The following is a 23,687-nucleotide window of genomic DNA, read 5'->3' on the forward strand; positions in this document are numbered from 1 at the left end:
GCCACTTCTCCCCATCTTTGCTGTCATTATCCTGGTCCAAACCACCACTGTCTCTTGCCTGGATGAATGCAAGAGCCTCCCAATGTCTCCCATCTCCTCTCTCGCTCCCTTACAAACCATTCCCCACCCAGCAGGCCAAGTGATCTTGGATAAATGTCAGTCAGATCATGTCACCTCTGGTGGCTTCTCTCTACATCCATACTCCTTATTCTGTTTTACCTCACGTTCTGTTTCTGTCTAGCCTCCAACTTTATCCCATGCCACCTCCCCATATCACTACGTTGCCCTTTTTTTTTGTTTCTCAAACTAGTTAAGCTCATTTCTTCAGTGCTGCCCCAGGTCTTTGCATAGTTAATTCTTTGTCATTCAGTTTTTAGTAAAGTAATATAGTAATCACAGCCCCCCATCCATTTCTGTATCATTTTGTTGTTTAAATTATTCACAGAAATTGTCACTAGCTGAAATTATCTTATGTTTTACTTACTTTTTTGTTGCCTGTCTGTCCCCTAGAGTATGAGCTTCAGGAGACCAGGGTCCTTGCCTGTCTTGTTTACCTTGTGTCCACACAGTTGGTGTTCAAGTAATATTTATTGAATGAATGAGTTACGAAACGATGAGGAGCTGGAGTCCGTTCTGGCCCTAGGTTCCCTGTTGCATCTCCTTTTCTCTGTCGTTTACACCGTTGACCAATATTAACTCGTAGAGGAGCTTGCACCTGTCATGTGACTTCATTCAACCTGCTTCATTTGGGAAATGGGAACCCTACTCCTTACTGAGCCAACTTCAAGGGATGCTGGAGATGCAAGGAGCCTGGGGGGTGGGGGTAGAAAAGCCCACTGATGATCAGAATTGAATACATGTGGCCTGGTTGGGAGAGCACCTCACTCCTGCTTCCCCACCAAACCCTTCCCACTCAACGCTGTTCAACCTGGCCCGCTTCTTCCTCTCTGGGTCACTCACACAGCCTCACATGCCTTGCCTTCCCCACCCGTGACCCTCCAAAGGTCTTATTTTATAGCTTCTTGTGAGGAGTTCACAGGAGGCCATGATCCTCACTGGGAGAAAGCAGAGGCTGTAAAAGGCCAGGCTTGGCTCCCTGCTCCGTGGTTAAACATTGATAATACCAGGAAATAGAGGCCTGGAGTGGGCACACCACACAGCCCCCTGCAATGACGGGACCTTCAGATGGAGGGTCCACCCCAGCCCCTTCCCCTGGGCTGGCAAGAGGGTCTGGATGTTTTCTTTTTCTTTGAGGCCAACAGATAAGAAGGAGAGCACTGGGCTTCTAGTTCTTACTGATTGTGAAAGTCAGGTGGAGCATGTTTGCCATCTGAGGCCTCTCATTCAAGAGGTCAGTCACCCCCAAGTGACAGAGAAGGCTCCAGGCGTGTGATAAATGCAGAGCTACCAGATGGGCCTGGCCGCCCCAGGCTCTGCAGCGCTGCCCACTAGGTGACAGCTGTGTGAAAGCTCAGGTGGAAAGACCATCGGTATTGCCCAGAAAGGAGGAAGAGGAACGGAAAAATCGGTGCTGCTCGCAACAGCAGATCAGACAAGTCCTCGGAACCCAGGAGCCAGGGTGAGTGTCTTCAACCTCCCATGGGGATGGGTGGCCCAGGTTCTTTGGCAGGAATCACTGTCCAATGACAGATGGTTAAGCCCTGTTTAAAATGCAGAAATCTCCTGGAGGGGCCTAAGGAGACATGACAACTAAATGCAATATGATATCCTGGATGGGAACCTGGAGCAGCAAAAAGACATTAATGGAAAAATGAAATGCAAATAAATCATGAAGTTTAGTTAATAATTTTTAAAAAGCAGAGATATTAATACCATGTTCACTCTAGAAGAAAACTGGATAAGTGCTCTGAGAGAACTGTGTTCTTTGTTTCTGTGGCATTTAACACAGTCAGGGAGGGCTGACTTGTATCCATCTTATCACTTTGTTTCATTTGTTGGTATATTTTTATTATAACAATATTATACATGTTTAAAGCACACATTCCAGGCTTCCTGGTGGCGCAGTGGTTGAGAGTCCGCCTGCCGATGCAGGGGACACGGGTTCATGCCCCGGTCCGGGAGGATCCCACATGCCATGGAGCGGCTGGGCCCGTGAGCCATGGCCGCTGAGCCTGTGCATCCAGAGCCTGTGCTCTGCAACGGGAGAGGCCACAACAGTGAGAGGCCCACGTACCACAAAAATAAAATAAAATAACTTGCTGGGATTTTGACTGGGGTTGCACTGTATCTATAGATCAAATTGGTAAGAAATGACATCTTGATTAGTTCCACTAATTAAATATCCAAAATTGGAACTGTCTCAAAAGGTATAAATACAATATATACATACTTTTTTTAATTGAGGTATAGTTTTTTTACAATATTATCTTTCAGGTGTATAACAGTGATTCATAATTTTTAAATGTTATACTCCATTTATAGTTATTATAAACTATTGCCTATATTCCCTGTACTGTGCAGTACATCCTTGTAGCTTATTTATTTTATACATAGTAGTTTGTACCTCTTAATCCCCTACCCCAATATATTGCCCCTTCCCCTTCCCTCTTCCCACTGGTAACCACTAGTTTGTTCTCTGTATCTTTTGAGTCTGTTTCTTTTTTGTTATATTCACTATTTCTTTTCTGTTTTATTTTTTAGATTCTACATATAAGTGATATCATACAGTATTTGTCTTTCTTTGACTTATTTCACTTAGCATAATACCCTTCAAGTCCATCCATGTTGCTGCAAATGGCAAAATTTCATTTTTTATGGCTGAGTAGTATTCCATTGTATATATACATACTACATCTTCTTTATCCATTCATCTGTTGATGGACACTTAGGTTGCTTCCATATCTTGGCTATTGTAAATAATGCTGCTGTGAATGTTGGGTTGCATCTATCTTTTCTTTTTTAAAAAACAAATAAATTTATTTATTTATTTATTTATTTATGGCTGTGTTGGGTCTTCGTTGTTGCACTCGGGCTTTCTCTAGTTGCGGCGAGTGGGGGCTGCTCTTCGTTGTGGTGTGCGGGCTTCTCATTGTGGTGGCTTCTCTTGTTGCGGAGCATGGGCTTTAGGCACACAGGCTTCAGTAGTTGTGGCACGTGGGCTCAGTAGTTGTGGCTTGCGGGCTCTAGAGCGCAGTAGTTGTGGCGCATGGGCTTAGTTGCTCCGTGGCATGTGGGATCTTCCCCTACCAGGGCTCGAACCCGTGTCCTCTGCATTGGCAGGCAGATTGTTAACTACTGCGCCACCAGGGAAGTCCCTGCATCTATCTTTTCGAATTTAGGTTTTCGTTTTCTTTGGATAGTAAATACATACATTTAAAATACATACAAATACACAAAATATATATTTAGAATATACATACAAAATACATACATTTAAAAAATGTAATTACATGTATTGTTTTCACGAAGGTAGTATGTGCTCACAAGAAATGTATACAATACAGAAGTGTTCAAATTGGATGTCCCATGGGTCTAGGCCCCATCTCACTTCCCCAAAGGGAGTTGGTGTTTGGTGTCTTGACCTCTGTGCTCTTTTCTCTGTGGGTATTCAGGGGGGCTCTGCATATGCAACAGGGGCCTGTGGCCAATGTTACTAGTTAATCCAGGTACTCCTGCATCTGAGACTGGACAGAAACTCACGGCTCTTCTTAGCAAGGGCTCTGGACAGTTGGAGCTGGAACACAAGATCACATCAATTCGCCACTCCTGTAACTTTGTCTTTCCCTTATCCAGTATATATATTATATCCTTCAAATGAGTAAACAGGTAGTAGGCATCTGAGTCCCTGAAAGTCTAAAAAAAGGTCTTTCTTTCTCCTTGACTTCCATCCCTATCTTGACACATGAATGATCATTCATATAGGAAAAACTCAGCTCAATATTATATTTGTGTCAAAATATTTTCCCTCAAAATCTGTAGATGTTTCTTCAGTTTTCTCAGAGCTGGAGAGTTGGAGAAAAATCTGATGGCAATTTTTTTATTAGTACCTTGTTCATCTGTTTGGCTGTTTGCCATCCATTTGTTTTCCGATGTTCCTGGCTGAGCCTCCAAAGGCTATTTTGGATTGGAAGGCAGTATCAGAGCGGGGGGACTTGAGATGGCTTCTGGCCTCTCTTGTTCTCTCTTTGCCTCATTGTCTTCTTAGCCCGATGACATGATTTCATGATTGGTCTGTTCAAAACCCTTCTCCTGTTTTATTTCTTTACTTGGATCTCCATTTCCGTTACCTTTTTCTTCTCCCCACCCCCAGTGATAATTATCCTAATGTGTTGAATGTGTCTTTTTAAAAATGTGTTTTTGTAAAATGTGTGTTGTTGTTTTGTGTGCATACGTGAATTTTCATAAATGGTGTGGCATGCCCCCTTATGATCCTCAGGGATACTTTGAGATATAAATACACTCAGGAGTAGAACTGCTGGGTCACGTGTACACTTAGTTTGACTAATTTGCTCCCTAGATGGCTGCCCCAGTCTAAACACCCTGGCAGTGCATAAGGCTATAGCCCCAGAGCCCCACCAACACACGGCATTATCCACCTTCTAAACTATGCCAATCTAACAGATGTCAAGTGGTGTTTCATTTTGTTTTAATTTTCATTCTTGTTATTGGCAAAGAGTTTATTTTCATATTCTTGCTAGCCTTTTGGGTTTCCTATTTTGTAAACTGCCTGTTTATATCCTTTACACATTTATTAGGATTCTAGTCTTTTTCTTCTTAATTTGAGAGAATTCTTTGTATATTCTAGATATCAGTTTCTTCTTGGAGAACAGGAGTCCCCTGCAAGAGTCCCACAGCCCATCAGTGGCTCAGTCCTCCTCACTCCCAGGTTAGTGCTTTTCCCCACACATGATGAGTTTTCCTAAAGATTTGAGTGACTCCCACTTCTATGGTCTCTGCTTCTCCAGGCCCCACCTGTTCCGGGAGTTCCAGCTGTTTTGGGCCTGAGGAGAGCTGGATTTGGGCAGAGAGGGGAGAGTACACTGGGGTGGGATATCTAGTCATGCTCTCTGCTTTGTCTCCAGCAGGCTTTGGGGCTTTGCAAAGAGCCAGAACCTAGGAGGCCAGGAGAGCACCTGGGGGCGAAGGGGCCTAAGGACTTTGTTGTCAGAAACATATCCCAACCAGGAGCAGCGGCATGGGCTACAATGAGGAGCTTACTGGAGCCCCACCTGGCACCGAGGTGCCTCAGGAGCTGCTGGAAGAAATGCTTTGGGTTTTTCGCGTAGAAGATGGTAAGTGGTGGACACAACACAAAGAGAGGAATCTGGTTGAAGCCCCCCTTCATGGTCCCCTCCTCTGCAGCAGACTGCACGTTTCCTCTAAGCCAGGGACTGAGGCTGAGGGGGTCTCCCTACCCAGAGGGGTCTGGCTAAACTGCACCCTCCTTTTCTCAGGGCTGGCCACTCATTTACTCATCCATCCTGTCATACACAAATATTTATTAAGTTCCTTCTGTGCACCAGGCACTGTTCTCAGCACTGGGGTTACAGAAGGGAAAAAACAAAAATCTCCGCCCTCATGAAGCATACCTTCTAGTGAAAGAGACAGAAAATCAACAAATGACTAAAATGCATAGTGTGCTGGTGATGCATAATACGGAGAAAAATTAAGCGGAGAAAGGGAATAGGAAGTGTGCTGCAGGGAACATAATGTGGTCAAGGAAGGCCTCCCTAAGAAGGCGGTGTTTGAATAAAGCTTGCAGGAGGTGAAGGAATTAGCCATGCAGATTATGTGGGGGAAGAACATTCCTGGTAGAGGGAACAGCAAACGCAAAAGCTCTGAAGCTAGATCCTGCCTCACTTGGGTACAGTGTGGACCAATCTTGATTATCCAAATTCAGATTAGCCACTTTACGTATTGTCTGTGGGCAGTGGGTCGAATCCAATTTAACTGCCACCCCTTCTTTCTTTCCTCCCTCCCTCCTTCCCTCCCTCCCTCCTTTCCTTCCTTTTTCCCTTGTACTGCACTTGGCTAGCCCCTAGCAAAACTCTGAAGGCTGTGAAGTTTATCTTCACCCACACTCCTCCTTTGCCCACCATCATTACCCAGCTGCAGTGCTGTCTGCCCCAGGTAGATGAGAGCTTCTTCAGAGCAGAGATCTTATCTCCCTCTCCCGCCGACACTGGACTGGGAGTTCCCGCAGGGCAGGGGGCTCATTTTCAGCTTAGAGTCTCCCCACAATACCTGGCCCACAGCACAGGAAGGTTGATGCTGTGAGCTGGTCTGTTAGGGGCCTGAAGGGCACCCAGCCTCTCCTCAAGGCTCTGTCCTGGGTGTCCCTCCCCAGCAACTCCTTGGAACAGTTCCATGTTTGTCCTGGTGGCCGTGGTGGTCGTGATAAGCATTGTCTTCTTGAGAAGGAACATCCAGGCAAACAGGTGAGGAGCTGGTCTGGGGGTGGTCTCTGGAGGGGGTGGGCCCTGCCCTCCCAAAGGAAACCTAGAGAGGGGTCATCTAGGGGCCTTGGCTGTCCACCCTTTGGGACAGCAAAATGCATCCTTTAGGGTCCTCTGAGAACCCAAAGCTGCTGAAAAACTGGCAACTGTCCCTGATGACCACTCCTTGGCCCTGGCCAGCAAACAGGGCATGGGCTGGTGGTGTATCTCAGAAGTCAGGATCTCTGGCTCTGGAGTCACACAAGCTGGGTTCAAATTCCAGTTCTGCCACTCAGTAGCTGGGCAAGACACTCAATATCTCCAAGCCAGCTTCTTCTTCTATAAATGGCAGTAATAACGGATTCCCCCCTCCTAGGATTGTGGGGAGTGCACAGTGGGGGCTTTTGCAGAGTTAGGGCTGTTCTTAAAGGGGAAAGCTTTGTGCTGCTCCAAGGCCAAATGCAGGGCACGGAAAGAGACCTGAGATCAGTCGGTGCTCCTGGGGTAATTTTGACACCTTTATAACAACAATACTCCTTAACCCTGGATACACAACCAAATCACCTGAGGAGGAATATTAAAAACACAGAAATCTGTACCTCGTCTTGGAGATTCTGACACAAAGGGTGTAGGGTGGGACCTGGGCATTGGCATTTTGTTAAACTCTCTGGATGATTCCAGGGCTAACTTCTGAGAGCTCCTTGAAGGCAGGGACCACATTTGACTCAATTTTGTTTCCCCAAGCAACTGGCACAAAGTCTGGTTCTAGAAGTTATTCAGTAAATGCTTGGTTCACTCATTCCCATTCATTCAATAATTACTATAGCCCTAGTAACTAGCAGTAACTTTTAAATAATAATAATGAGAATCTCTCCCTCAGATCTGTATCATGTTTTACAATTTTAAAGGCACCTTCACATTCTCTCACTTGATCAAGACAGCCCTGTAAGGCGGGGCTGGCAAAAATTACCTATTCCCACTGTACAGAATAAGGTCACTGAGGATCCATGGAAGGGTTGGCCTAACCTCCGTGCTCTTCCTTCTGTGCTATATTTTATGTCATCTATGAATCCTCCTCACAGTTCTGCCGTAAAGCCAGAAAGAAATAACCCAGTGCCCTTTGCTCACATTGGTAACTAGTCGTTATGAACTGCTACGGCCCAGTCATCATTCAATCCACAGAATAAGCTGGGCACCTGCTCTGCGCTAAGCTCCGCACTGAGAGCGGGGGCCACAGGGCTGGGCAAGATAGATTCAGCCCTGGCCTTATGGAGTTTACAGTTTGGTGGGGAGATAATTGTAGTTTAGAGTGACAGGTGGCGACTGTGGGACATATAGAGTATTGTGGGAGCACAGAGATGGGATCTGGGGCCTGTGGGGCAAAAAGAGAGAGAGGGTGGGCTATGGAAGCCTTCCAGACCAAGGGACAGCACACACCAAGCTCGAGACAGGAGGAGGAGGGCCCGTGGGGCTGCAGTGTGGAGTGTGGGGAGGGCAGGGGGAGAAGGAGGCCAAGAGGCAGCAGAGCCCAGAGTGAACAGGCCCTGGGGGCCACCCTAAGGAGTTCAGGTTCTAGCTCATGGGCATTGGGGAGCCGAAGAAGAGCTCTGCACAGGGACATGAAAGGCTTATGTTTTAGCAAGATCAGTCTGGATGCAGGATATAAAAAGACCCAGAGGGTATAGCTTCTAAGAAGGTGACCTTTCCTCTCTCACCCTGTCAGGAAGCATCCCCCTCAACAAGGTCACTTCAGAGACAAGGCAGGTGTCCTCAGAAGCAGCAGACGCTGAGATACTCCCCTATGGCCCAAGCAGATTGGGCGGTCAGCTCTAACCACAGCCGGGTCCCTCTACTATGGCCAGGAAATCTAGAGGTGGATACTTTGAGTAGAACCACCTCAGAGGGGAGACATTTGGGAAGGTTATTGGAAGGAAGACTGGATCTTGAATGCCAGGTTAAGGAAGTGGGAGTGGGGAGCCACTGAAGGTGCTTGAGCTGGGGAGTAACGTGTACGCACAGGGACTTTAGAATCATGATTTGGTGTGTGTAGGCCAGTTTGGAGCAGTAAGCATCTAGAGGCAGGAAGATTAGTTAGGAATTTCCTGAGGTAGTTTGTCTAGAGATGGGGTGGAGTGAGGGTGGGGATGGGGTGTGGGGTGACAAGGACCTGCACTAAATAGGACGACAGCCCTGCGATGAGAAAATGTGGTTTGGTGAAAAGAACACGGGACTCAGAGTCAGGAAACGGAAACGCACGTCCCAGGCATGTGCTCCTTTGGCCCCTTTGAGCCACATTACATCACCTGTAAGGGGAGCAATAGTAGTTGAGCTCACAGGTGGCACTGAGGATTTGGTAAGGTGACACACAGACAAGTATAAGATGTTTCTCTGCCAAAAACCATGGCACCATCTCGGCTTCTCCCGAAACTGTTCCCAGAACTGTGTACTGGATTTCTACCTCAAACTCACTAACCCACCTGGGACACCCAGTCCTGCCCCAAACACTCGGTACCCCAACTCAGGGAACTCACATTCCATAGTGTTTTCTCTCCTCCCAGAAATCGAAAGAGGCTGCCACCAGAAAAACAAACTCCAGAAGTCCTGTACTTGGCCGAGGCCAGAAACAAAGATGACAACAACCTGACCACCCTAAGAGAGACTTTGCTCTCAGAGAAGCCAAAGGTGGCCCAGGCGGAAGTGGACGTAAATGACAGTGATGTGCCGCCAGTCATTTTTCCAGACCCATGAGAATCTGAGAGCTAGTTAGGGTGCAGGGCAGTGCCCCCGTGGTGTTAGCAGACAGAGTGAGTGAACTGCAATCAAACTAAAACCCTGTTAGGAAAAAACGAACAAAACCTTTTTATTAAAATGCTTCTGGATGTGGGCAGTTGGAATTGCATAGTCTGTTCAAATGGCCGTGGTCCACACACAAGCGGCTTGAAACAAAAGTGCAAAATCCAGAGCCAGCCTGTGGGTCAGGAAGCCTGGCCAGGACTCCTCACGTGGCCTTGAGGAGTTCACAGCCTCCCTCTGACCTCGGCTTCTCCGTCTGCAGAAGGTGGCTGAAGCCTGGGCAAGAGCTATTGTTTTCAATCCAAGCTCCTGGAAGGGCTGAGTGAGGAAGGGGCAGGATTCTGGACTCAGAATCCCCTCCCCCTCCCTTCCCCCACCACAGGCCACTCCTCTACCTGCTGGTCTGCTGAGGGTCCGTGAAAGACTTCCTTTGGGCCAGGGGCCCTGTGGTAAAGAGAGCTAGAAAACTAAGAAACTCCCTGCCTCTGAGACCCTTCTCTTGCTAATCGTGGGATCCCAAAGGAGTGTCGCGATCCCATGTCTGAGCCACCGTGTTGTAAGCTGTGGTGGCAACCCCAAATAATTTACGCAAAAATTTGCTTTATGAACCAAAAATGCTTTAGGTGGTATCTTACAAAAGTGGACTTTGAACACGCAGACCCATTGCCAAGGGTACTAGGTCCTGCCGCACCAGACTACAAACAGAAAACTGTGTTTCTCCCTACTGGATGTCTGATACAGCCAGTTGTGGGCTCCCTGGAGTCCTGGGGATTGTCACTGGACAGAATGACTTTGTTCTGAGGTTTGATCAGTAAACTTGAGAAGGCTGGTCCTGAGGGCCTGCGGACAGAGTCCTTGATTTAAGGTTGGAAAATACGGGGGCCCTGCCTCCTGGTGGAAACACACAGGCGGCTCCCTACACTGGCCTACCTGTGGCCCTCTCCCTCTACCCTCATTGAGAGGCAAAGGACTGGAAATAGGCCTTCCTGGGACACCTTTGCTTCTCACAGGCTGTCCCGTAGGATTATTGCAAACTAGATTTTACTTGGATAAACTGTGAGGTTTGTTGCCTGGGGGTTCTGTGAGGTCAGAAGGCAAGGGGAGGGCCAGGCTCTGGCCCCGCAAAACCTGCAGCTGCCCTGCTCTTCTCGTCCACCAGGAGGTGCTGGGACCTCAGGGCAGGATGCTCTCAGGCCCACACTTATGCAGTGCCTCCTGAAGCTGTCCACCCAGAGCTGTCCACCAGGCGCCACATCAGGCCTGGCTGTAGATGGAGCAGGAAGGGGTGATGGTGCCATGATGGACGCTGCAATTTCCTTCCACTTCAGGCTGACCCCAGGTCTCTGCGTTGTCACAGTGGCTGTTTCCTTCAGGGTGAGGGATGCGGTGGTTACCATGGAAACCAAGGTCTGGAGGGAATAGGAGCAGAATTTCTGCCTGTCCCTATTGCTCCTACAGTGAACTGGGTGTCAGGAACACTGCCTGGTGCTGGAGGAGGGGTCAGCTGTCCACCAGAGGGTGAGGGCTGCTGTTCCATCAGAAGGAAAGCCGGTGGTGAGAATCCAGCTCCTGCCCTGCAGACTGCCCAGCGCTGAGCCTGGAATCCTGAGCAGGGGCCCTCAGAAGATCTTGAAGCCCTTCAACAGTGTCAGGGTGGGTGCCTTGCGCTTGCTCTGAGCCCGGGATGACTTTACAGTGACCAGCTTGGCCTGGGCCACAGCAGGCATCTCCTTCAGGCTAGCAGTAGAAAGTGTGTTGAAGGCGCAGCTGGCCAGCCCGTGCCGGGCCGTGAGTGGGGCCTGGTGATGCAGGGCCCTCTCCTCGGAGATGAAGAGGGGCCTGGCCAGGGAGTTCTTCTCCATCTCCCGCCGTGCCTCCCGTACTGCCTCGTGGAAGACGTGCTGCACGTGCTCGAAGTCCAGGCAGGCAGAGACCTCGAAAAACAGGCACCCGAACCTGCCCGCCAAGGCCATGCCCTCTGCCTGAGTGACCTGCCTGGCGGGGAAGCAGGGTGAGGCGGGGTCAGGAGCATGCATCCAAGTCAGGCAGGCCCAGGCCTACACCTGGAGCCTCACTTACTAGCTCGGTGACCATCTTCATCTGTCTGAGGCTCAGTTTTCTCATCAGTAAAATGGGATAATGAGAGCTGCCTCTCAGGGTTGTTAAGATTAAGAAGACGATTTGTGTCAAGTGCCTAGTACAGTCCCTGCTTAATAAATGGCGGCTGATGTCACCGAAGCCAGAATTTCAGAACGAGGCTGAGGGGAAGGGAGAAGCTGGCCCAAAGTCCCTGGCTAGGCCCTGCCTGTGGCCAGAGGAAGATGAGTATTCCCAGCCCCACATCTCCTTGACTCCCTTGGTCAGGAAATGAGCCATCCTCAGCCCTGGCATGTGGGATCAGCTCTGGGGAAAGGCAGTGGTCTGGCTGGAAGGATGTGAGACCACAGTGTCCACAGAGGCCTGGTGGGCCGAGGTCCTGAATCAGGACGCCTGTGGTCGGCAGAGGTCTCAGGGAGAGACTCATGCCAGGGAGTTTTGTCTGCTTGCCCAGGAGAGAGGCAGGAGAGAGCAAGGGTGACAGCATGAGAGAGGGAGCAGCACCTATTCCCAGCTTCATCCTGTACCACTTCCCATGATGAGGGGATCGAGTATTTGTAACTAGGAAGGTCCTGAAAACCATGGGAATCAGGGTGAGAGAAAAATACTGGTCCTCGGATAGGTCAGATGTCCAGAAGAGGCAGGGGGTGGGGGGGGAGGGGTCCCTGAGGGCTGGAGGTCAAGGTTTCAATGGCTAAATCTCACTGCTGAGCTGCCTCACCTGCCATTCCTGAGGACAGTGGCACAGCCTGTGAGCTGAGAGGGGACACCAGGGTGGGTATGGTGGGAAAAGGTTTCTGAGCCAAGGTTAATTTGGCAGGAGCAAAGGCTGGAAGTGGGCTAGCTCAACAGACAGAGGGAATGACTGGGACAAAAAGGGTCAGGGACAGAGCGCCTAATCCATTCCCCAACCAGGGTTGGTGTCCTGACTGTCAGCTCACAGATTCCTGAGGAACCCCTTTTGAAAGAATGCTTGGTATTATGTGCCTTTGTGATGAACTTGAATCTGAAACTTTGTCATTGTGGGGCTTGAATAATGAGCTTTCAGAAACAAGAACCCCATACGTGCATGTGTGTGCGTGAATGGATGAGCCGGGCATATAATATTATTACCCTTTTTCTTATTTTGGCGTAGCCTAGCGAAAATGTTATCAGTGGTTATCACCGCTCTAACCCACATTTTACCCTTTAGCTGCAAGACACTCATGGGAGACACTGACCAACGCTCAGCTAAAAATTACATTGTCTGTGCCCATCACATCCTGACCTACCAACCTCGGGACTTGACCAAAGAAGGAAGTGGGGATAAATCTCATGACTCCTTCTTAGGGAAACGATGCTGCTTTGCTCTTTGCCCCCAAACCACTTTCGGACAATCCCACTGGCAAATATTGGGACCAAAACAGTGGCCTAGTTTTTATCCTCATATTTAAAACTGGTTTATTCACAATCCAGTCTTCTGATCCCTATTCTAGGCTCTGTGGGATCTGTGATTCCTCAAAGACTACCTTTTGGCTTTAAGATCACACAACTTTCCTCATTCCCTGAGATGGAATTTGTCTGGGTCTGAGGGTCTGCCCACCTTTCAAGGCTCCTACCGTGAGCCCCCTTCATGAGACCACACCCCCTCTCCCCACTGCCCATCAGCCCCGATCTATATTAAGTGTTCCCTCCTTCCTAACATCAGTCAGTGGGCCTTTGGGGCCTAGGGAAGCAGGAGTGACCAGCCCTGAGAAGGGAGGGACGGGAGGAAGGCTAGTGGGAGGTGCCCTACCTCGCAGGTGGACTGGCCACACAGGACGGATGTGCTGGAGAGGGCCAGTGGGCTCACTCATCAGGTGGAGGCATCACAGTCTCAAACACCTCAGGGGCCAGGCGGGCAACTTGAATGTGTGGGGAGGGTGGAGGTAAGCCACGGGGAGTATGAGGCCTGTGTTCGGCTGGAGGGGGGCACGCCCCGCCTCAAAGCATTCCAATTCCGGGTCTTTTAAAACTCTGTGCCAGCCAAGCAAAATATGGCTGCAGCACTCAGCGGTCATCTGCCCTCTGGCCCAGTCTGTGGTCTCTGATTCAACTCCAACTCTTTCTAAGAGAACCTGCCCTCAGCACAGCCAACTGTGGGAATGAGCCTGGGGACCACGCTTGGGTGAGGCGAGAGCTGGTTGGACCAGGGCAGACACCTGACCCAGGTGGCCAATCAGAGCCTCTCGCCCCAGAATTGGAATTGGGCACTGGATGACCAGCCAGCTGTGGGGAGTGGAAACAGAAGGTCATATAGTCTCAGGAAAGAAAGGGTGAGGCTGAGAGAGACCTCAGAGCCTCAGGAGGATGGGAGGAGTGGCCTCTCTTCTGACTTTCAGGGTCCAGCCCCTGTGCAGCCCAGATGCTCTTCCCTTCCTGCCCTTGGCTGCCTGGAAGCCCTGCCCACTGTTCCTTACAACACACCCCCTTCTATCTACATCCAAGGGGATTACTCTTCTTAGCAGCCAAATAATCCCTGAAGGTGACACCGTTTTATGAGAAAGAAGAAGGCGAGCTCTAGGATGTGGGACAAAGTGCCGCACTCACCTGTACTGGGCCATGTCCAGCTTGTTGCCCAGCAGCAGAGCAGGGTAGCTGCGCTGCGTCTCCTTCTCATGCAGAGCGAGCAGCTCCAGGTAGCTGCTGCTGCCCTCAAAGCTCTGGCGGCTGTCGACGCTGTACACCACCAGGAAGGCGTGGGCCCAGTTCAGGTAGCGCTCACAGTTCCTGGGGGTGTCCTGGGGCAAAGGAGGGCAGCCTCTGTCAGGGGCAGAGGAGGCCAGGGTAAAGGCCTTCACCTGAGCTGTCTCATCCCACTTCCCCGCTCCCTGCGTCTCTGTACATTGTTCCCCAGCAGGGCCCTTTTCAAAGGGGCACTTGAGTGTGGATTTGGCTTGTTGTGAAAGGAGACATTGTTTCGGAGCCTCACTCCCACCACCCAGCCACAGACTTGGAGACCTTGGCCTCTGGGGCACAGAGCCAAGACTTTGGCATGGCCCCTACAGAGACCTGGCTGTGCCTGGGCACTGCTGGTTTTGGGTCGGGTTCATGGTGCCCCTTTGGCTTCTGAGAAGAACTGGCATCCAGCCTTGGCAGGGGGCGGTGAGGACACAGGGAGATGTATGTACTGGGCGGCGGGGCGGGGTTGGGCCAGGGGAGCCTCTGTGTAAACACGTGTGTGCACCTGTCCCCATGTGTACACAGGCATCAAGCCCCAGAGCACAGAATCTCAGAGCTGACACCAACAATGATCAGGTCTCCCCAGGCCCCTTCCTATCCCTTCTCATTTGGCAAATCAACAGATTCAGGCCCAGAGAAGTCAGCACCTCAATCAGGGACGCATATCAAATTGGAGCTTAAAAGGTTTACAGATTCCCATCTGAGGTCCACACTCTGGAAGCAGGACTTCCCAAGAGGCTGCACTGACTCTCAGCTCTTCATGGGTCATGGGGGTAATGTTACCGGGTCTGCAGTGTCCATGACCCTCAGGTGGACAGGCTGGTGGTCCACGGTCTCCTCGGAGCTGTAGGTGTCCTCTGCAACACAGACGGTCAGCCCAGTCAGAGGCAGGGCAGGCCACTTGATGGTAGGCTGGGTCTGAGTCCCAGCTTCCCTTTGTTGGATCCCTGTGCACCCCTGGGGGACTTGCTCTGGGGCTGGCTGAGCCAGGACCACTGGAAAGACCTTGGCTCTCACCCACATGGAGGACACGGGCAGACCCTCCCACCAAGGAGATGCTGCTCCACCTGTCATGGCCCAGAGCACCAGAGGGCACTCACAGAACATGCCACAGGGTATGGGAGTGTGTTCTGGGTCCACCCACCACACCTGCAGGGTGGAGTGCGTGGCTCATGGGCCCAGTAAGCAGCAGAGGCCTCAGAAGCTGCACCGCCAGCACCTCCCACCTGAACCCCGAGCTTCTCCACCCCCCCCTCCTCCAACCACAGTACCTGGCCCACAGGAAGACCCCAAGGACAATCAGGACAACCCTCTGGCCCCCGGTGGGGAAGAGACAAGAAAGGAGAAACACACAACATGACTAAGGCAGGGGCTGGGGGCGGGGAGGGGAGGTGGGTCAGGAGGCGCAGGGGATGGGGGAGGGAAGGACTGGGAGTTTGGGATTAGCAGAGGTGAACTATTATATACAGGATGGATAAACAACAAGGTCCTACTGTATAGCACAGGGAACTATATTCAATATCCTGTGAAAAACCACAATGGAAAAGAATATTTAAAAAAGTGTCTCTGGGGCTTCCCTGGTGGCGCAGTGGTTGAGAGTCTGCCTGCTAATGCAGGGGACACGGGTTCGAGCCCTGGTCTGGGAGGATCCCACATGCCACGGAGCAACTAGGCCCGTGAGCCACAACTACTGAGCCTGCGCGTCTGGAGCCTGTGCTCCGCAACAAGAGAGGCCACGATGGTGAGAGGCCCGCGCACCGCGATGAAGAGTGGCCCCCGCTTGCCACAACTAGAGAAAGCCCTCGCACAGAAACGAAGACCCAACACAGCAAAAATAAATAAATGAAAGTTAATAAATAAATAAATAAATAAATTTTTAAAAAAAAGTGTCTCTGTGTATAACTGAGTCACTTTGCTGTAGAGCAGAGACCGGCACAACGTTGTAAATCAACTATATTTCAATAAAGAAAAAGAAGTCCCAAGAAGGTTTTACAAATAATCCTTGTCAAAATAATAGCAGAGGAATCTAGGATGGTTGAAAGTTTTAGGGTGGAGATGGGAATCAAACCCAACTTCAGCTACTTTTTAGACGTGTGCCTTGGCCAAGTCATTTCAGCATTCTGAGACTCTGTTTCCTCATTTTAAAATAGGGATGATGTGAAAACACCAGCTAACAGTTTTCAGGTTTTTACTCCGTGCCAGGCGCTGTGCTAAAGGCTTGTCCCTGCGCCATTCACAGGGCTGCACGAGGACTGGATGGGCCCCTAGGCATGGGGCCTGGCCCTCCACAGGTGCCTGGTAAAGGACAGTACGCACATAGTGCTCCAAAGTTTCCAGGGCAGGTTCACGTTCCTATAGGTGATTTTTTTGTTTTACTTTTTATTTTGAAATAATTTTAGACTCATGTAGAAGTCGCAAAAGAGTACAGAGAGTTCCTGTGTACTCTTCCCCCCCACAATGTTAGCACCTTACATAACCATAGTACAATGGTCAAAACCAGGAAATTGACATTGGTACCATACTATGAACTACACCACTGACCTTATTTGGATTTCATAAGTTTTTACAAATTTTTTTTCTAAGTTCTCATGACCTCAAACCTGAGAAAGTATCAAGTGGCCAGGCCTGCAAAGAGGACCTCGCTGTCACAATCATTCTCCCTACCCCCAACTTTCCCCTGTGCCACTGGCCCAGACATGTGAGTGCACTTGGCCCTCACCTTTCCCTGGGGGTGTGGTGCCCCTGTGCCCCAAGTGACCCCAAAGAAGAATCCTCTGGGCAGAACTGGAGCCCTCTCTGCCTGTTGGTAGCAGCCACTGTGAGAAGAGTACCCCTCAGCCGTGGCGGAATTCACAAACCCTTCTCTCTGAGGGCCATTGGCAGCCAAGCCAGGCCTGGACACACGCCAGGTCCACTAGCAGCCTGCAGGAGTCATAGACAGCTCCCATCCCTGGTCTGCTGTGGGGACTTGGATAAATAGCGGTTCTTGTTCAAAGACCAAAAAAAAAAAAATCTAATGGAAAATATGCCCCAAATGTTTAACTATATTTGGTGAAGAGCTACCCCTGGATACCTACATCTCCTTCAGATTTTTCTTTATTTTCCTGCCAGAGTTGTCTGATGCATGCCTTTTAGGTGCTTCCCAGCTTCCGTGCCCAAACAGGCACCATGCTGTGCCCAGCCCAAGGAAATATATTAGCCCAACCTTGGTCTCCTACAGTCCCTTAAATGCAACAGCCTTTTGAGGTTGCTGTTAGCTCTTCCATAGAGAGATGACAGGAAGGTGAGGCCCAGAAAAGGAGAGAACTCTCCCACAGCCACACAGCACCCTATCAGAAGGAACTTGAACTTGGGGCTCTACAGTGGGACCCCCTCACTCCCTCTGCTCAGTGGACAAGCCAATTCTCCAGCTCTATCTGTGCAGAATACAGGGAAAGAGCAGAAGCTCCCCGTCCAGCTGAGGCCGTGGAACACGCATGGGCAAAGTGGAGGAGTCTCAGAGGTCATGAAATCATCTTATCCAGCTCCCTCCCCCTTTGCAAGTGAGGTGACTCCAGGGGCTGGGGGTGCATTGGGGGCTCCTTTCCAAGTCACAGTAATGTCCTGCCTCCCCATCACAAAGTCCCTGCCCTCAGGTCATTCTACAGTCCTTTAGTAAATATGGGTTTCATAAGTCCTAGTTCTAAATAACATTCTTAGGACTTCAATGCTGAGAGAAGATCCCTTTCCCAAAGTATTTTTCTCTCATTTACAGTAATAATTTTTAAAACGTCACTAAAGGAGCTCTGGTCAGAGTGTGTATGGGATGATGCTTCAGAAATGGTGCCTGTATCCTTGTTGGAGCAGGATGAAGAGAAGAGCAGTGAGAAGCTTGTCATTCTACCCTGGGCAAACCAGGTGAGATGCCCCCAATCCCTCTGTGAGAGGAGGGTGTTCTCCTGGATACCCCTGCTCGCTTCCTGGAGTGCTCAGCACAGGCAAAGCCCTTTCACAGGCACTGACTCTCTTGGCTCCTACCAACTCTAACAGTCACAACCTATAACAAGGCACAGCTCACACACAGAGCACAGTCTATTAGTCCTATCTTCCAGATGGGGAAACCAAGGCTCAGAGAGCCCAGTGCCACACACACTTCTGACTTTAGGTCCTTGATAGCATAAGGCCACCCTTAGTGGAGGGCAACTGGAGTGGTGTCTCATCTTTCTTTGTACCTGAGGTTCTCCATGATCTTAGGCAAACCACTGAGCCCTCTCTGCCTCAGTTTCTTTACCTGTAAAATGGGGATAATAATAGGAGCTCTTCCTTAAAGGGTAATCCTAAAACCAAAATACAAATCCCATGTTTAACAGCATCTGTGTTGTGCCTAGCACTGCACTCCAAGCTGGAAAGAGGAATGAACATCACAGGTGTCCACCCTCAAGAGGCCCCTTTGAGCTCAAGCTCTTGGGAGGTGTTCAAAAAGGGGAAAGGGTGGTTTTACATCTCCACATGGCTAACTCTTCCTTGGACGCTCAGACCTTTCTCCACAGAAGGAAAGGCTCTGGTCCGAGAGTCCCCCGCTGTTGCTGGAAGCAGCCACGGGATAGTGGCAGGAATGTTTAGACAGTGGACAGGACCCCCAAGGAGCAGCACTAGCCTCCCAGAATGGCCGACAGGAGAGCGTCTGGCCATCTCTCCAGCTCAGAAGCTCTCAGGGTGTGGTAGGAGACCAAAGGCTGAGGTGACTAACCACTGTGGAGCTGCCACACCCCCGTCCCAGACCGTCTGACCACGCATTCCCCTACCAGTTCAGAACTCCAAAACTGCTCAACCAGGAAGCTCAAACCACCACTGTAATAGGCTCCTCTGGTGGGACCCTGCCTGGAGGGTATGGATGGGGGACAGGAAGAAGAGAGACTGGAGACAGGTTGCCAAATAAAATACAAGATAACCAGTTAAATTTGAATTTCAGATAAACAGCTAATACTTTTTAGTATAAGTATGCTCCATGCAATATTTGAGGTAGGCAGAATCTGTCTTTTGAGGCACTGTCCTTGAGAATCTCCATTTTCCCTTCCCAGACATCCCTGGTGTGTGCCTTCCCTTCCCACCCACTCCCCCACCCCGCCCATCTGACTTCATGCTCCTGTGTCTCACTCCCCTGGGCACTGACCTCCACTAATCAATGGGCTCCGCTCAGACCTGCTGGTGACCTTGGCCCACAAAGCTCCTTGGGCCTACTTCCTCCGCTGTAGCCGAGGGGCTGTGTCAAAGCACAGGCGGTCACACCAAACTTTGAGGAACAACCCCCTTAAGGACTGTCCGCGAGTTGCCTGCCCTGCACTCCCGACTTAGCCAGGGGACCCCCTTTGCTTCCTCTGCTTGACCTCTGGGGTTCTGTGTAAGATCTCTGTGGAAGAAGGGATTCTGCTACGTAAGGAATAAATGCTGAAAACCACTGGCCCAAGTAGCCTTGACATCCCTTCCTGCTCTGACACTGGGATTCAACATCCCAGCCTGGACTGAGGGGCTGAGGGGCACCAGTGGGCTGAGGAGCTCTTTCCTTCAGGCGTGAAGGGTGCACTCCATCAGGGGCTTGCTGCCGGTGCTGCTGCACTGTGGAGGTTTCATTTGTGGGACCCCAGGGTCCTCCCGGAGCCCTGGGTTTCCTCAGAGGGCCTTCAGGGGTTCCACAAACGCCTTATTCAATTCTTATGAAGGGGAAAGATAATCTAAGACTGCAACTCCCATTTCCAAAGAGCATCCAGACACCCCATTCTTCTCAGTGGAAAGTTTACCATAAAGAAATGCTATAAATGTGAGCTTTAAGTTACATTTATATTAATAAAATTCTGCTTTTACGTATTTAGGTATTGGGCTTCCATGTAAGAGGTTATTTGAGGAAAAGGTCCTGCTGCTAAAATTAATTTTCAGAAACAGTGAACTAATTAACTTGGGCGAATCTCAGCCACCACAGATTGGAAGCCATCTGAGGAGAAAGAAGGAGGGAGAAGTGAATACGCATTCAATGTCTCTGTGGGTCAAGTAGTATGCTACATCTTTTATATGTGTTATTTCTTTAATCCTCACAGTAATTCTCTGAGATAGGTATTTTTATGCCCATTTCACAGATGAGGAAACAAGCTCAGAGAGCTTAGGTGACTGCTTCAAAGGTGCACAGCCGATAAGTGACAGAGCCAGGATTCAAACTCAGCTCTGACACCAGGGCATCCCTTTTTCCAATACACCATAATGATACAGCTACCAAACAAGACTAGTTTTCTTGCGTGGTTAAAAAACTGGTTTAGAAGCCAGTATTACTAGGGAATTTCCCAAATATCTTGTCCAGCTTTTCTGGAAAAGTACACTGAATAACCATCTGGAAGAAAAACACTTAATGGATGTGGATATTCTGCAATGCTTGATTTTTTTTTTTAAGTTTCATCATACTTCATATTTTAGGGCAAATCAACTTCTCTCAGTTCTCTTAATTGGGCTAACCCCCAAGTTGTCTGGGGTGAGCTGTGGAAGGGTACATTTTTGGAACTTAAAACATTTTGTCGCATGGGCTGAGTCATCCTGGTGGCTCCTCCCCTCGGCCCCCAGATGTGTGGTCCTGGTCAGGCCTGGGCCCACCACGGCATGTGTGTGTTTGCAGGCGAGAGCCAAGTGGGCACAGCAGGAGGGACAGGGGGGAGTGGGCCCTTACCCAAGTTGGGGTCATATTCGCTGATAAACCTCCTGGTCAGAAACTTCACCGTCAGGGCTGCAAGAAGGAGAAAGAAGTTGGCTCAGTCTCCCCATCGTGTCTGGCTGCTGGGCCCTGGAGCCTGCCCCTCTCATTTTAGGGAGGACTTATCTAGCCTCTGTGACCCCTCTGCTCTCTGGAGAGCTGGGGAACTGGTTTGAGAGGCTCAGAGGAAACCAGAAATATGGGGAACCATGTCCTTCCCGGTTGCATTCTGGGATGTTTTATTTTGGAGGGGGATGGCAGCGAGAAAACAAATGAGAGGCAAGCCTAAGGGGCGTTTGTGAAGACCCTAACTAAGGGGTCTGGACCCAGGCAAGCAGTTACCTTAGGGTCAACTTGCTGAGACTCCAAGTGAAGAGAGACCTCCCCCACCTTTGACAAGGCACAAAGACTCTGAAGTGTGGAGGCATTTATCCCAGCTTTGGCTACAAGCCAAAGAAAGAGTAAGAGCTGAGTTATCAGTGGGTGATCTCTGGGAGGGATAGGAACCCCCGAATCCCAAGTAAACACACTCTAGTCCTCAGTCCTCGAGTCTTGGCTCTAAGGCATCCACACTCATCATGGGAGTGTCACAGAACATAAAACCTGGGGAAGTTCTCCCCAGGTGGAATGCATTAACAAGATTGATTTTGTTCAGAACTTAACCACATAGAGCTGAGGGTCAGCCCACTACTATACTGAACTCTTAAAAAATAATGCAGTATTTTAAAGAAAATCCTTTAAATTCTTTCCCAGGATTCCTAACAGTGTCAGTTTGCAAACTAATACCCAGGGAATACATATTTTAAAATTTAAATTCTTTCATTCATGTAGTCACTGGCTAAACTGTACCAGTGACAGAGCCACAGATAACAATTTGATTTTCAAAGGGAAGAGGGCAAATCTTTTCTCTAGGAAAGCATGATTCAGAGTCCCATCTCTGAGCCAGGGGGCTGGTTTCAAAAGTGGAGAGTAGGCTCCCACCAGTGAGTCTCAAAGAATACTCTGGAGAAGGAAACTCACAGCTGAGTCCATGATGGCCATTCACTAATGGCTGCAACTGGAAAACAGCCAGTGGAGGAGCCCCCTCTGCCTTCCCCCCTTCAGCTACCTGGGACTGGGAATGGCAGGGAGAGCGGTGAGCCCTTTTTCTGGATCTTTGCCTATGGTGACACCCCCATCCCCACCCCCTGGGCTCCAGCTGCCAAAAGTGGTGAAGGCAGAGTTCAGTGTTGATAGAAATGGCCTGAGTGTAAATCCAAGCGCTTTGTTCATCAAGGACAAGTCCGAGGCACCTGAGACCATAGTCCAATGTGTTTCCATAAAGTCAAGAGAGGGGTCTGACTTGAAACAAATACATTTGATAAGAATTCACACTTTGCTCCAGAATCCCAGAGAATTGGGGTGGGGAGTGGGTAGCGGCCTCTCCCTGGGAAATCCCAAAAGCCAGCGACTTTTACCACCTCCCTTCAGGGGCCTGGGGCCCCTTCTCCGGTGGCCTAAATCAAGGAGCAGCAAGGCTGCGACTAAGCTCCGTAGGGGCCCTGGGCTGGGGATCAGTGCCTAACAGGTCCCTTTGGTGCCAGTCACCAGGGCTGACTGCTGGCCAGGAAGAGGAGATGGAGGGCGGTAAACGGCAAGGGGGAGACCAGCAGAGGACTGGGAGACACAGAGACAGAGGGGAGACAGCTGGGGTCACAGACAAGGAAGGGAGACACAGAGGGAAAGACAGGTCAGGAAGAGAAGACAGCTGAGAGATGGAGGAGCTGAAAACAAGCTGAGGGAGAACCAAGCAAGAGAAGCTGAGGCAAAGAAGGATACCATCACGGTGTCTCATCCAACCCACCTGGGCGCAGGAAGCCCCGAAAGCCAGGGGAAGAGGCTGCCCGCAAGCCCACAGCGCCCCTTTCCCTCCACCGCTCCCCGTCTCTCGCGTTCCCGCCTGACCCCTTCCCCTCCGCCCGCACCCTACTCACCGGACTTGCCCACCCCGCGGCGCCCCAGGATAGCCAAGTTGACCTCGAGGGGTGCGCTCTGCTGCCCGCTGCCCGCGCGGGGTTTCCCGAACACCGAGGACATGGCGACGCTGTGGAGAGGGAGACGGGTCCTGGCCTAAGGGCCCCGAGCAGCGTGCCCGCCCGTAGGGGCCCTCGGGAGCGAGTGGAGGCCTCTGGCACTCGCGGCCCCGGCGGCGTCGGCCTCCCGGGCCCCGCGCCTAGCAGCCTTCCCGCGGTCAGGCCCGACCGTGCGGGGAGGAGGGGCCGGGGGAGCCCGGTGGGCGGGGCCGCCCGAGCGCCGCCAAACTCCTTGTAAGGGCTGCGGAGACCCCTGCGAGCGGAAAGGATCTCCGGCCGGCCGCGCCCCCCAGGGCCTTGCTGTACCTCGAGGGCCAGGCGGCGCCCTCACCCTTCGGAGCGCCCCCAAGACCCGGCGGGAAAGGACAAGAACCGGAAAGAGGGAAGCCAGGGATAGGGGCACTGAGGGGAAGATGTTTCCAGCCTTGTCTGAATCTCCACTCTGTCACTTCCCATCAGCAAGATCCACCCCTCCCTTTGTTTTACCCAGCTGGCCCCGCCTCCTCCTCCGGGAAGCCTGCCGGGTTCAACTCCGAGCCTGGTCCTTTCTCTGGATCACAAGCCAGCTCAGCCTTGGCACACAACTTCCCTGACCACATTACCCTGCCCTTCGGTGTGGGGACTCTCAGGCATCACTACAGAACCCATAAAGAATCCTAGCTTCTGGGAACGGGGTCGGGGGCTGGGGGGCTGGGGGGAGACGACTTTACTAAGATTTCATGGCCAATCTGGGTCCAGCTTCAAGAAACCAAACCCATTCTGGATTACTGTTTTCTCCCTGATGGGAGCTAATGAGTCGCATGTGTTTGTGGCCTAGTGTGTAAATGAGGCATTTTATTCTAAAACCTGGCACTCCCTCTTGCCTATGATTCTGGGATTGGTGGATGAGCCTGGCAGGGTCACCTGTCATTCCCCTTG

At 50.7% G+C, this 23,687-nt stretch overlaps 2 protein-coding genes across 3 annotated transcripts; one reads left to right on the forward strand and one right to left on the reverse strand.

Moving 5' to 3' along the window:
• The first annotated feature begins 4,999 nt into the window (after positions 1 to 4,999).
• SLC51B (SLC51 subunit beta) lies at positions 5,000 to 9,153 on the forward strand. Its single transcript, XM_082618067.1, has 3 exons — positions 5,000 to 5,252; positions 6,308 to 6,398; positions 8,954 to 9,153. The coding sequence occupies exons 1-3, from the start codon at positions 5,156 to 5,158 to the stop codon at positions 9,141 to 9,143; spliced, it is 378 nt and encodes a 125-aa protein (XP_082474193.1). The 5' UTR covers positions 5,000 to 5,155; the 3' UTR covers positions 9,144 to 9,153.
• Positions 9,154 to 9,230: 77 nt separating this feature from the next.
• On the reverse strand, positions 9,231 to 23,156 carry RASL12 (RAS like family 12). Of its 2 annotated transcripts, XM_082618062.1 has the most exons (6): positions 23,076 to 23,156; positions 22,671 to 22,780; positions 20,674 to 20,730; positions 14,769 to 14,842; positions 13,854 to 14,044; positions 9,231 to 11,183 (listed from the first exon to the last, which is right to left on the reverse strand). In XM_082618062.1, exons 2-6 carry the CDS (start codon positions 22,771 to 22,773, stop codon positions 10,808 to 10,810), a joined length of 801 nt encoding a protein of 266 aa, XP_082474188.1. In that variant the 5' UTR covers positions 22,774 to 22,780; positions 23,076 to 23,156; the 3' UTR covers positions 9,231 to 10,807. The 2 variants fall into 2 exon arrangements, with proteins under 2 accessions (XP_082474188.1, XP_082474189.1); XM_082618063.1 differs by lacking the exon at positions 23,076 to 23,156 and having other exon boundaries at positions 10,823 to 11,179; positions 22,671 to 23,063.
• Positions 23,157 to 23,687: the final 531 nt, after the last annotated feature.

This window comes from Mesoplodon mirus, assembly GCF_964341445.2.
Source record: "Mesoplodon mirus genome assembly, chromosome: 4".
In the NCBI taxonomy this organism is placed as follows: domain Eukaryota; kingdom Metazoa; phylum Chordata; class Mammalia; order Artiodactyla; family Ziphiidae; genus Mesoplodon; species Mesoplodon mirus.